This window comes from Schistocerca serialis, chromosome 6, assembly GCF_023864345.2.
Source record: "Schistocerca serialis cubense isolate TAMUIC-IGC-003099 chromosome 6, iqSchSeri2.2, whole genome shotgun sequence".
Classification (NCBI taxonomy): domain Eukaryota; kingdom Metazoa; phylum Arthropoda; class Insecta; order Orthoptera; family Acrididae; genus Schistocerca; species Schistocerca serialis.
In genome coordinates this window covers 520,260,099-520,273,956 of record NC_064643.1, presented here as the reverse complement: position 1 = coordinate 520,273,956, position 13,858 = coordinate 520,260,099, and the positions used below count along the sequence as shown (strand labels likewise).

General features: G+C 42.9%; 1 protein-coding gene across 1 annotated transcript in view; it reads right to left on the bottom strand.

The window, feature by feature from the left end:
• LOC126485085 (probable ATP-dependent RNA helicase DHX35) overlaps positions 1-13,858 on the bottom strand; it is a 217,747-nt gene that overhangs the window by 192,403 nt on the left and 11,486 nt on the right. The window contains exons 2-3 of the mRNA XM_050108692.1: positions 9,206-9,318; positions 8,986-9,062 (exon numbers count right to left, since the gene is read on the bottom strand). Of these exons, the coding sequence (XP_049964649.1) occupies positions 8,986-9,031 (46 nt within the window). The 5' untranslated portion in view covers positions 9,032-9,062; positions 9,206-9,318. The remainder of the gene's footprint in view (positions 1-8,985; positions 9,063-9,205; positions 9,319-13,858) is intronic.

Genomic DNA, 13,858 nt, shown 5'->3' with positions numbered 1-13,858 from the left:
CTCATTTAACAAGTGAAGTGTTACGTCCTTTTATATAGATTATACAGAATCTTGCACTGCAGTTTCCGTGACTGAGTTCTACTGACTGCTCTAGGCAGTGTCAACTTCAGCAGATGGTGCTCGTCTGAAGATGGCCTAAGACTTGGCTGAAACTGGTAATTTTAATAAAATAACCATCACGATCTAGACTGGTTTTTCACTGATTTTTCATAGCTTAAAAGATTAACGTTATCAAAAATTTAGAAGTTCATAACACGAGTCTTTGACTACATCTTCCATATGGCACCCTGTAGGCGACACTCTGCGGCAACCATACTAGAGGAACAATAACAAAAGCAAAAATCGTCAGTATATCAGGAGCGTGATACTGACGACCTCACAGCTGCTGTTAGACCTTTGATGGCCACCAGAAAGTGGAGGACACTGCGGGATCCTGGTCTCTCGGATATGGGGGTGTTGAGTGAAGTGCCCACTTGAATCTACAACATATGGTGCACCAGGAAGTTCATAACAAAAATCGGGAATGGTTCTGGAGACCCCACTCAAGTAATGTAGTAAGGATGTGATGATGCCATGTTGTGTCATATACCTGTAGTTTGAAAAAGACAGCAATGATGTGCTGACGACATGCAGAGGACGTCCAAATAATGGACTCCAGGTGAATCAAATTATCAGCAGTGGCGGGCCTTTGCGTAAACCACCATGAGATACAACTGAAAGAGCCTGAGACTGGAGGAGCCAACACAGCCGCTTGCTAAGCACGTATTGAAACAACTTACATAGAATATCAATAGGGCTGATTTGGTGATAACTGTCCATCTTAAGGGGGTTCTTACCCAGTTTCTTGCTTTCTTGCCACTGAGATGGGAAATTATCCATGTTACAGATGATTAATGACGACAAGGATGTGATGCTCATAGTCGCAGAGATGTTTCAGGATCAGGTTGTGGATGCGGTCTGGCCCTATGACTGTATCAGACAAGTGCATTCGCTCCACCCACTGTTATATGAGCCAGAAGGCAGGGTGGTAGCTCTCAACATGCAGATGTGCGAGGGTAATGTTCTTCAAATATTTAGGATCTAAGGGAATACTTGGTACATTTGCAGGGGATTAGAGCCCACAGAGTCATCTGATCCTTGCCCAAAACATGGATGGAGATGCACATGACCCAACAAAGGAAACATACCATTCCCAGAATTCTTGCTTTTGTCATTTTATGAGGAAGTGGACATGGGCACGAAGCAGTTTAAAGGCAATGAGGTGCTCTCATGAAGGGTGCTGCTTATGGTATTGGAGCCCACCTACAATCTCTAACAACTGCAGCCATCTCTGGGGGTCCACCAGAGTACAGTCTTCTAACAGATGGGATTCCAAGGGAGAGGAGATGGCTGCCAAAAGAATGGCTGCTACAGGTGCATCAATACTGCCTTGCAACAGGGAGCTAAGGATGACAGCAGGGATAAATTCATTCCAGTCAGCACTATGGAGAACCCATCTGGGTGGGCGTCCAGGGGAGCTATGCTGAGGGAGGAACAGGAAGATTGGGAACAGCCGTTCTGACAATATTTTCTTTGAAATTTCCTGGCAGATTAAAACTGTGTGCCAGACCGAGACTAACTCGGGACCTTTGCCTTTCGCGGGCAAGTGCTCTACCAACTGAGCTACCCAAGCACGACTCACGCCCCGTCCTCACAGCTTTACTTCTGCCAGGCTTCTCATTCTGGAATATTTTCTTTTTTGCCTTCTTCACATTTTTCATGCAGCCATTTTGTCTTAGCTTCCCTGCACCTTCTACTTATTTCACTCATCTGCAACTTATTTCCGTATTCCTGAATTTCCCTGAATATTTTTTACTTCCTTCTTTCATCTATCATCTGAACGGGTGCTGATGACCACGCAGTTTAGCACCCCACAAACCATACAACGTCATCTTCGATATCATCTGAAGCATTTCTTCTCTTACTCATGGTTTCTTTGCAGTTACCTTCTTTGTACCTATGTATTTATTTCCAGCTTTTGTGATTGCCCTCTTTAGAGATATCCATTCCTCTTCAACTGTACTTCCTACTGAGCTGTTCCTTATTGCTGAACACAGCCTTAGAGAACTTCAAGCTTATGTCGTCATTCCTTAATACTTCCATATCCCACTTCTTTGCGTATTGATCCTTCCTGAATAGTTTCTTAAGCTTCACCATACTCTTCACCACTACTAAATTGAGTCTATATCTGCTCCTGAGTATGTCTTACAATCCAGAATATGATTTTGGAATCTGTCTGACCATGATGCAATCCAACTGAAATCTTCCCATATCACCCAGCCTTTTTCAAGTATATCTCCTCCTCTGGTGATTATTGAACAGAGTATTCACTATTACTGGCTGAAGTTTATTACAGAACTCAATTAGTCACTCTCATGTCTCTTTCCTTGCCCCAAGCCCATGTTGTTCTGTAACCCCTTCCCCTCCAACTGCATTCCAGTCTGCAATGATCATTAGATTTTCATCTCCCTTTACATACTGTATTACCCTTTCAGTATCCTCAAATACTTTCTCTATCTCTTCATCTTCAGCTTGCAACATCGGCACAGATACCTGGACTATCATTGTCAGTATTGGCTTGCTGTCTATTCTGATAAGAACAACCTTATCACTGAACTGTTCACGATAACACACACTCTGTTCTACTTTCCTATTCATAATGAATCCTACTCTCGTTATGCCATTTTCTGCTGCTGCTGCTGCTGCTGCTGATATTGCCTTATACTCGTCTGACCAGAAATCCTTGTCTTCTTTCCATTTCACTTCATTGACACCTACTATATCTAAGACTGAACTTTTGCATTTTCCTTTTCATATTTTCTAGCTTCCCTCCCAAGTTCAAGCTTCTGATATTCCACACCTTGACTCAGTAGAAAGTTATCTTTTCATTAGTTACTCAATTTTTTGCTAATTTTATCTTTGAACTCTTCCATTTGGTCCGTGTTTGCATAGAAAAACAGTAATATTACAAAATTGAGTCCGCCTTGATGCAAAACACCTTTTTACTTTTTATTTCTTTATTCTCCCAAACTAGTTTTGGCAGCAAGTATCACCATCATCAGTGGATTTTTTTTTTTTTTAAATCTTATTTATTGTATGTTACAGCATGTTTGAAGCAATTATTGTCGCTGTCTGTGACATATTTTCTGTGCGCTTTTTTTTCTGATGCAGTTTTTTACTTAGTGAACATACGTCATCTGCAACCATGTGAGCGGGTTCGTTGGATGGTATGTAGCTGCTTTTATACACAGAGAAACAAAACTTTCGCACTCTGTTTCTGATCCAGAACATTGCGCCATCTTGCTGTTCCTGTTCTGGATCAGAAACAGAGTGCGAAAGTTTTGTTTCTCTGTGTATAAAAGCAGCTACATACCATCCAACGAACCCGCTCACATGGTTGCAGATGACGTACGTTCACTAAGTAAAAAACTGCATCAGAAAAAAAAGCGCACAGAAAATATGTCACAGACAGCGACAATAATTGCTTCAAACATGCTGTAACATACAATAAATAAGATTTTTAAAAAACCACCGATGATATTTGTCGCCAAAACTAGTCTGGGAGAATGCCGTCCGTGGGCATGATGCCGGGGAAGTGACAGGAGCAGGGAGAAGTGGTCACTACCACACAGATCGGCATGTGGTCTCCAGTGGATACATGGAAGAAGGCCAGGACTGCAAACCGAAAGGTCAGTGGCCGAATATGTGTCATGTGCCACACGGAAATGTGTGGGGGCACCTGTATTTAAGAGGCAGAGGTCGTGGTCAGGTTGTGACAGAAAATTTTCAACCTTGGCCAGTAAGCATGATGCCACCCTACGAGGGGTCATGCGTGTTAAAATCTCCCAAGAGGGCAGGAAAGGCTTAGGGAGTTGATCAATCAGTGGAGCCAATACGTTCAGGGATACTGCACCATCTGGACGAGGATACGCATTGCAGACAGTTAGTTCCTTTGTCGTCCTTATCCTGACCCACAGCTTCAAGAGGGGTTTGAAGGGGCACTGAGTTCAGGGCATAGACACAAACTCCACCTGAGGGGAGGGGTCCACATTGCCGGGAACCAGGTTTCCTGGAGGGCAATGGAGAAAGAATATGTAAAGCTTAACAGTTGCCGTAGCTCAGCCAAAATGTGGAAAAAAACTGCCACAATTCCACTGGAGGATTACGTGATCGTGAGCCTGTGAAGGCATGTAACACTCAATGAGGTAGTCTATGCCTCAGGGTCACCTGCTGCCACTAGATAATTACCTGTGCAATCAACATCCATTGTGTCTGAGGTCCTCAGCGGATGCCAGAATCTCCACCTAGTTCTCAGTCACAGAGCTTGTATGTAGTGGTGGTGTGGGTGCCACTGCAGTGCCTTGGTTCTTGGGGGTCTTTTTCTTTTTAGGTTTCTCTAGCTGCTCCTTAGGTTTGTCCGGCTGGGAGGGCTACACTAATTCAGTCTCAGGGACTGAGGAGGACCGTGAAGCCCTACGACCAGCTACCTGCAGTTGCTTCAGCCACTGGCGGGTGTCAGCTTTGCCACTAGTAGGAACCTGGGGAGGGAGTGACCCAAGGTATCCCTTGTTGGTGAGAGGAGCTGGAGATGACTTACACTTCTCTGGCTGAGAAGTAGGGACTGTTGTCCCTGATGGTTTGGGGGGGCGGGGGGGGGGGGGGGGGTGTCCTGATGTAGATTGTGCAGGAGCAACAGTGAGGGAAGTGCCCCCCCACCCACCCACCCCCATAAAGGGGGCAGGTCGAGTCTGACGGCTCCGAGAGCCAACTGTACGCAACGTAGTGGCAGCCTAGGTTGACGTCATATGCACAGGATGAAGCCTCTCTCATTTTCTCTTAGCCTCAGTGTCGGTCAGTCAGTCCAGGGTCTTTTATTTCATTATTTTTCTCTCCTTCTGGAGAATCCTGCAGTCTGGTGAGCAAGGCAAATGGTGCTCTCCACAGCTGACACAGATGGGAGGTGGGGCATAGGGAGTAATGGGATATGAAGGACGTCCACAATCCTGACAGGTGAGGCTGGAAGTACAGTGGCCGAACTTCCAGCACTTAAAGCACTGCATCGAGGGAGGGATGTATGGCTTTACGTCAATGTCACCTTGACCTTCTCAGGTAATTTGTCACCCTCGAAGGCCAAGATAAGGCACCGGTGGCAACCTGATTATACCTTGAACACCGGAGTATGCGCTGGACGAAATGGACACCTCACTGCTCTAAACTGGCATGCAGGTCATCATCAGGCTACAAAAGAAGGTCCCTGTGAAATATGATACCATGGACCATATTTAAGCTCATATGGGGCATGATGGAAACAAAAACATCCCCCAGCTTGTCACAGGCAAGTAGTGCCCGCGACTAGGCAGAGGATGCTGTTTCGATCAAGATCGACCCTGACCACATTTTGGACAAGTGCTCCACCTCCCCAAACGTGTCCTCTAAATGCCCCACAAAAAACTGAGGCTTCATTGACTGAAAGATTCCCCATCAATTCTTTTAAATCTTTTAAATACAAGGTACCAAGGTGAATACGCTTCACTGCCATCGTTAGCCTGGTGTTCCTCCCATGGTGTGGCCTGGGGAATGGGGGAGGGGGAGGGGGGGGGGGGGAAGAACAATTTGGGGTCATATTTCTTAGCATTGAAGTTAGACTTTGATCGCTTAGAGACTGCTGGTGTTTGACCAACAGCAAGTGATGACGTACTACACTTCATGGTGTGTCATCCGCCCTGATGCCACCCACTCCGACCAGGGGCCCTCCTCATGGTGGCCACCCAACCACAAGAAAGACCACCTGGCAGGATGGCCATTGCTGGGAGTCCCGATGTCCCACGGTGATGGGCATCTACTCCTTGGCATACGTGGGGAGTTAACAGCACAGGCATCAGCAGAGCGATCCCTGTGAGATCAGGGGGCTACAACCAACAGGGTACATGGCGGCCCCACCACAACGGACTGGCTACCATGTTGGATATCGGGTGCAAACAAGCTAAGGAGTCCATTATCAACAGCACAGAAAGCAATACTGCACAGAAGATTGAGGAAAACGCACCAAGGAGGATGACCTTGTCCAACAGCTGGAGAATGAACAGAAGTGCAGATCCACGTTGACGAAGGATGCGGGAGGTCTCAGCGCACGATGGGCACTGCACCATGTAAGGCACCTCTTCCCCAACTGGCTCACTTTTTGGGAAAATTTTGAGAAATGGAGGTCAAACCCCACAGGGGACCATTACATAAAGGCTGAGATGTGAGACTCCTTTTAGTCACCTCTTACGGCAGACAGGAATACCTCAGGCTTATCCTAACCCCCCGGACCTGCAGGGGTGAAACACCGCGAACATATAAGGCTGGAACTTGTGGGGACTAATCAACAGGAGATAATGACCACAATACAAAGGCTAAAGAAACCACTCGTGTGAACGGGATGGCATCCCAAATGTGGTGTAAATAGAAGTGTTCGCATGAAACAACTTAAACCTCTTCCCTATCTCATCAATCACAGTATAAATTTAGAAACATACCCAAGTGTCTCAATGATAAGGGTAACTGAGCAAGTCCATAAGTAGTTTCCAATTAAGGACCCTTACCATTAGTAAAATATTTGAAACAATTATCCTATTACAGCTCTTAGCCTTTTCCTCAAAGACATTAAATGTTTACCAAATTATAACATGGATTTAGGAAATATCTAAGTATGGCTGCCACTGGTGTCACCAGTTTCTTCCATGAATGGTTGGTCAGTTGGTTGATCGCTTTGGGGAGGAGGTACAAACAGTGAGCTCATCAGTCCCACGATCCACGGTGCCTGAAACTAAGGGAGGAACAACCCGCAACAGAACACTCCAATCAATGGGGAAGGAAAATGGGCAAACAATGAGGCAGATGGAACGGTGGGGCAGCAGGAAGAGTAAAGATAGGGAAAGGGGGGAGGGGGAAAGGAGAGGAAGAAGTGAGACAGAGGGTGTCCCATAGATGCTACGTGCGACGAGGTGCCGACACTGCTGCTGACCCATCCCAGTCCCCATACTGTACCATAAACACAACACAATGGAGACAACATCACAGGAAGAAGACTCTAGAGAGAGGAACAAAATGGCACAGAGGATCAGACCAAGTGTAGAGAAAGGGGGGCTGGCATGGGGGCAAGGCTGAAGGCCTCCCAAACTTGCGCCAACACTAGCCAAGGGACTGTAATTCCAGAAGGAAATTCAGGTACTGAAATCTGGGAGGACAAACCACTTATGCAAAGAAAACCAAGAATGGACACCACCAAGCACGAACATCAGCTAAAACGTGTGACAAGGATAGTGGGAGGGTGTACTTAAGGTGAAGGGCCAAAAGGCAGGGCAGTTCAGCAAAATATTGATCTTAGGCAGGGTGGTGGCCTGCAGAGAGTTGGCCCATGACAGAGTGGAAAGGAATTTTACGTGAAGCCACAAATCTGCACCAGACGGGTCACAGGGAATGATTGACAGTAAGCATCAAACTTCAAATTTTTATGGTCTTATAAAGGTCAAGAATATACACTCCTGGAAATGGAAAAAAGAACACATTGACACCGGTGTGTCAGACCCACCATACTTGCTCTGGACACTGCGAGAGGGCTGTACAAGCAATGATCACACGCACGGCACAGCGGACACACCAGGAACCGTGGTGTTGGCCGTCGAATGGCGCTAGCTGCGCAGCATTTGTGCACCGCCGCCGTCAGTGTCAGCCAATTTGCCGTGGCATACGGAGCTCCATCGCAGTCTTTAACACTGGTAGCATGCCACGACAGCGTGGACGTGAACCGTATGTGCAGTTGACGGACTTTGAGCGAGGGCGTATAGTGGGCATGCGGGAGGCCGGGTGGACGTACCGCCGAATTGCTCAACACGTGGGGCGTGAGGTCTCCACAGTACATCGATGTTGTCGCCAGTGGTCGGCGGAAGGTGCACGTGCCCGTCGACCTGGGACCGGACCGCAGCGACGCACGGATGCACGCCAAGACCGTAGGATCCTACGCAGTGCCGTAGGGGACCGCACCGCCACTTCCCAGCAAATTAGGGGCACTGTTGCTCCTGGGGTACACCACTGGTGATCGTCGAGGGGACACTGAATAGTGCACGGTACATCCAAACCGTCATCGAACCCATCGTTCTACCATTCCTAGACCGGCAAGGGAACTTGCTGTTCCAACAGGACAATGCACGTCCGCATGTATCCCGTGCCACCCAACGTGCTCTAGAAGGTGTACGTCAACTACCCTGGCCAGCAAGATCTCCGGATCTGTCCCCCATTGAGCATGTTTGGGACTGGATGAAGCGTCGTCTCACGCGGTCTGCACGTCCAGCACGAACGCTGGTCCAACTGAGGCGCCAGGTGGAAATGGCATGGCAAGCCGTTCCACAGGACTACATCCAGCATCTCTACGATCGTCTCCATGGGAGAATAGCAGCCTGCATTGCTGCGAAAGGTGGATATACACTGTACTAGTGCCGACATTGTGCATGCTCTGTTGCCTGTGTCTATGTGCCTGGGGTTCTGTCAGTGTGATCATGTGATGTATCTGACCCCAGGAATGTGTCAATAAAGTTTCCCCTTCCTGGGACAATGAATTTACGGTGTTCTTATTTCAATTTCCAGGAGTGTATTTCTCCAGCACCTAACACTTTGCGTTAAAAATAGAACTACATGGATATTATAAAATTTTGTGTGTGTGAATTTAAAGCACTCGTCTGTGGCATCATTAGTGCTCTGTAAAATTAAATAAAGCTATTACACCTACCAGCATGAGCACAGTGGTCCTGCCTCTGTCAAAGTGCTGGTGTTGCATATTGTTATAGAATTTAAAAGATAAGAAGAGCTTCAAATTTAATAATGCCCTTGCTGCAATCAATTTGACAATTCGAGACAATTAAAATTATAGAAAATACACACAAAACGTAAAAGTTTAGCTTAGCTCACCTGGTTTCAAGAATTTGGGCCTCTGCTTTGAACTCTGTGCTGTCATAACTCAGCTTCACATGAAAAATGACATGTATCTGTAACACGAACATTATTAGTTACTACAAAATAATGAGCTGTAATTATTGTCATACTTTGTGCTATTTTTATGGTGCATATTTAAATAACAAAACTTAGAATATTTGTAGAAGTTCTAAAATTAATTTTTGATAGTTCTCACCTGATAAAGATTGTCCTGTATGACATCAGACAAACTGTGCTATTTGTACTTTCAGTTTTTGAAGGAAGACACTAGTCATGCAGTCAACTTAGACTTCATCAGCTTCTAAGCCACTGCAAAAATAGAAACAGACTTAAAACATTAGATTAATGCACTCAGTGTAGGAGTCAAGCAGTAAAAACCGTTATTCCTCTAGCAGAAAGCAAGAAAAAATATTACCAAAAGTCCTGCACACAATGCTGGCATTAGGCCATGGGAACCACTATTTTGTTTCACACATCAAACACGGAGACAAAATGAAATAGCTATTTATTAATGAAAGTGTTAAAACCCCAAGCTGTAAGGATCTAAACAAATTTTAACATCTAACATTTTACAGAAACAGACCTGACACTCCATCAGCAAATCTGAGATGAAACACATGTTAAATTTCCTTAACACTTAAAAGGTAGAAATTAAGGACATCAGCAGCTTAAAGCAAACATCACATACTGTTTATGTACTTTAAAGCCTTAGGAAAAAAACTACTAACCCAAAAAATATTTACTCACGCCAATAGATCAAATTAGCCTACAAACAGTACCTACAGCAGGAAGGCAAAATGCAACTAAACAGAAATGAACCAAGTAGAGCAGCTACAACCAACAAAAGTAATCATATGGGCCAAACAGGAAATCATCATCTATGACTTGGTATAGCAAAAAATGCATTTGAACAAAAATTAAAAAAAAAATAAACCAATTATTTTTAAACTAATGCGGGGAAAAAAAAGACTATGTGAGAAGCAGACTTTATATTTTTATTTACATTTCTTTTTGCATATAGTTCTCAAACGATGACTTCTTGCACGATTAATACACAGTTTCACATACATAAATGATGCAATAAAAAATCACAGTGTACAATAAGATAATTTTTGCTCTCATTATATGCAAATGGCAACCTAATATCCATTTCTAACTTACAATTAATGTTTCCCGACACAGGTTATTTCATACTGTACTTAGGTCTAATCTTTCACTGCTATATTGCATATGATCTCTCACACTATTTGATTATTTTTATATTGGCATTATTTGTAATTGTATACATACATAAACTGATGTATGCCTGGTGTTGCATGCCCTCAGTTTCTGCAAAGAGCAGTGGTGAAAAGAGGAATCTTCGATGCGAGTCATTGGCTTTGACCAGTGATATAGGAAACAATATGGATTCTATAACATGATGTTATTAGCGATTTTTTCAAGTGGGCTGAGCTACAGATCACTGTCACCACAAACAGGTTTATTTAATTTCATTTTCGTTGGCTTCACCTACACACACACACCCTCCAACCTCCCACTAAGAAACATATCAATCTGTCACTACAACCAGTTCCTACCCCCTCCCCCCTTTTCCCACATTCATACACCAAAAGGTAATGTAATAGCTGCCATTAATATCACATCACCGGCCAAAGTCGATGATTCTTACCAAACATGCCTCTTGCTGTGACTGACTGTGCAACAATTCCATGACAACTGTAGCGGCATTCCAAAACTTTTGAAAACCATTTTCAGTTTCTGCAGGAAGATTGTTTCTTGTCAAGAAGATACTAAGACGAGAAAGCATCACTGACTCGAGAATTTCATTACTTTTAGAATTAGTATATTGGTCTACATTACATTAATATTTGTTCCAAAGATCACAAATACGACATTTTGTAATCATTTGAAATGTGTCACTTTAACGTATGGTTTCATCACACAATATCACCACCACCCCCGCCCCCCTCCCCTCGTTACTACTTCATATCTAAAAATTCGTGTATTGAGTAGAAGAATTTGTCATTCAGAAATTCTTTTAATTTGTTTTTAAATGATGGTTTGCTATATGTCAGACTTGGCAAATGACACCAAAGATTTTTGTGGCAGCATAATTCACCACTTCTGGTGCCAAAGTCAGATTTAACCCAGAATAGTAAAGATCACCATTTGTCCTGGTGTTGTAGCTATGCACTTTGCTAATAGTTTTGAATTTGGATGGGTTATTAATAACAAACTTCATGAGTTAATATACATGTTGTGAAGGTACTGCGAACATCCCAAGTTTTTAAAATAAATGTCTGAAAGGTTGTCTTGGATAGGCTCCAGTCATTATTCTGATTAAAGACTTTTGTGGAATAAATACTTTCTCTCAATGTTGAATTACCCCAAAATATGATGTCATATGAAAGCAGTGAATGAGAACAGGCATAGTAGGCTACTTTACATGTGTGTATCACCAAAATTTGCAATAACCCTAATATATGTGGCTGAACCTAACCATTTCAGCAGATTATCAATGTGTTTCTTCCAATTCAATTTCTCATCAATGTACACACGCAGAAATTTTGAATATTTTACCTTAGCAACAGACCTCTGTTTCAAGTCTGTATTTATCACTGGTGTTATGCCATTTACTGTACACAATAGTACACACTGTGTTTTCTCAAAATTTGGTGAGAGTCCATTTGCAGAGAACCACTTAATAATCTTCTGAAAGATATCTGTGCTGGTATAAGCTGTCACCAGCACACCGGCCAGCAAAGATGAAGCGCAAAGATCGATAGTAGGCACTGGATCGAGCATGCACATCATGAGAGGGGCCAAAGACACACACGCAAGCAACATGCCGCCAATGCCCTCTTGACAGCACATATTTAGGCTGCCAATGCTGACTGTAGAGCACTCACTCGACTCACTACCCCCGTTTCGCGTCTGTCAGTTCAATCGTAGAGAGGCCTCAGTTCACATCGCAGGGTATGACAGTACATAGGGACCAGATTAGTGACTACTCTGAGACTAAAGTTTGTGATAGCAAGATTACCAATATTGTCGGCAAGACGACTATTACTCATGAGCTTGTACTACAACACATGAACTCTATTCAAAATAAGTAAATGTTCATGTAAATAAAAAACCATATTAAATCATGGGTGTATTTGTGTTGTGGAAAGAGGATACTGGCCACCCATAACAACATCCTCTCCCTTGCTTCTTTGCAGTACAAGACTCTACACTGTTATTTACTATTTTCCCAAAGCTAATTCTTTTTTGTCTGATGCGATTATTATACTAGTAGCATCAGCAGAAAGAACAGAGTGGCAAGTCATTTTTTTATCACCTAATTCTCATCTCTGTGGTACACCATACTGGATACCTCCCCAGTTAGAGGACCCTGCTGACTTTTGCAGACTTGTCTGTACTGTTAATTTTAACATTCTGCATTCTTCCAGTTAAATATGAATTTAGCTAAATGTAATGAATTTAGGTAAACGTAAATAATTTTCTGTAAATAATTATCTGTAAATTATCTGTAAATAATTATCTGTACTTAGATGCTCTCTCTTTTGATCCTTTTTTTACATATTGGCTTGACAATCATTTTCAGTGGTGCACTCGGAAACACATGAACTTTGTTATTTTCTTTCCCAAACAGTTGAGAGTGTTTCTTTAGCTGTGGAATTATTTTGATTACATCTTCTCTTTCAGTTTCTCAAATTTAAATCCATTATGTGTCTTGCACCAGAATATCGCCTTGCTAAGTTGATTTGTCTCTCTAATGGCACCAGTTGGGGGGATAAATTACTCAAGGATGTTATAAAACTGTTCTTGGGTATTATACCAACTGACCCTTGTCTCCTCTTTTCAGTACATCTGTCATAAGACAGGTATCAACTGGATGTCATCCTTCTCTCTAACTGTGATGAGAGTCTTAACTCCTTCCTCTTGTCACATCTGTTAGCATTCCATACCATCTTCTTCCTCTCCCTCTTTCCCCTTTTACTTTTCCTTCCACATTTCATATGTAATGTGTCCCGTCCACGATGTTTCCATATTATGAAGTTCCTCACTACTTCTACCTTGCTCAGCATCTCATTACTAATCTTGTCGGCCCTTTCAGTTACTCCATTCTAGTGAATAACCACATTTCAAACCTTTCTAAAAAGAAAGTGTTCTTTTTGTCTGTACATCCACATTTCTGAACCACGAGACACTACATCCCACACAAAACATTTGGTGTATTTTTATGCATGATATAAGCACATAACATGCATCAAAATACTTTGCAGAAAGTGACCATTGGGTCATTCCATGTCAAATCAACACACTTTAAATAAAAATTTGACCTCACCCTCTTAGATTTTGCTGAAAGTTGGTATACTTATAGTGGGTGCTGAAACTAAGAAAAATAACAAATTTCAGTTTTTTACCTCAAACCATTCCTGAAATATGGTCATGTAAACTTTTCAAAAACTGGGCAAAAATTTGTGAATGGACTTTCTTTAAACCGCCCTAGGAGCTGCCCAAATTGAGCTAGAGAGCTGGGAAAGGTGTCATTGTGCAGCATTTTGTATGCTCTTTCCAGGGATATACCACAAAACATAGCTTCTAATTAATAAACTTTTTCAAAATACTAATTATATTTTGATTTAATTTTTTTTTTTACAAAAAGTACATAATTGAAAATTTTCAAACTATTTCCATAACTACTTTATACTGTTGTAAATCACATGGCAAAATATAAATATGGGATGATGATGGGTTCATTGTTTAAAAAATTTATTCTGGACTCTTGTTTTTCACTAACAGCAGTAGTTTGACTAAACTGACTGTTAACAAACAGGAATTT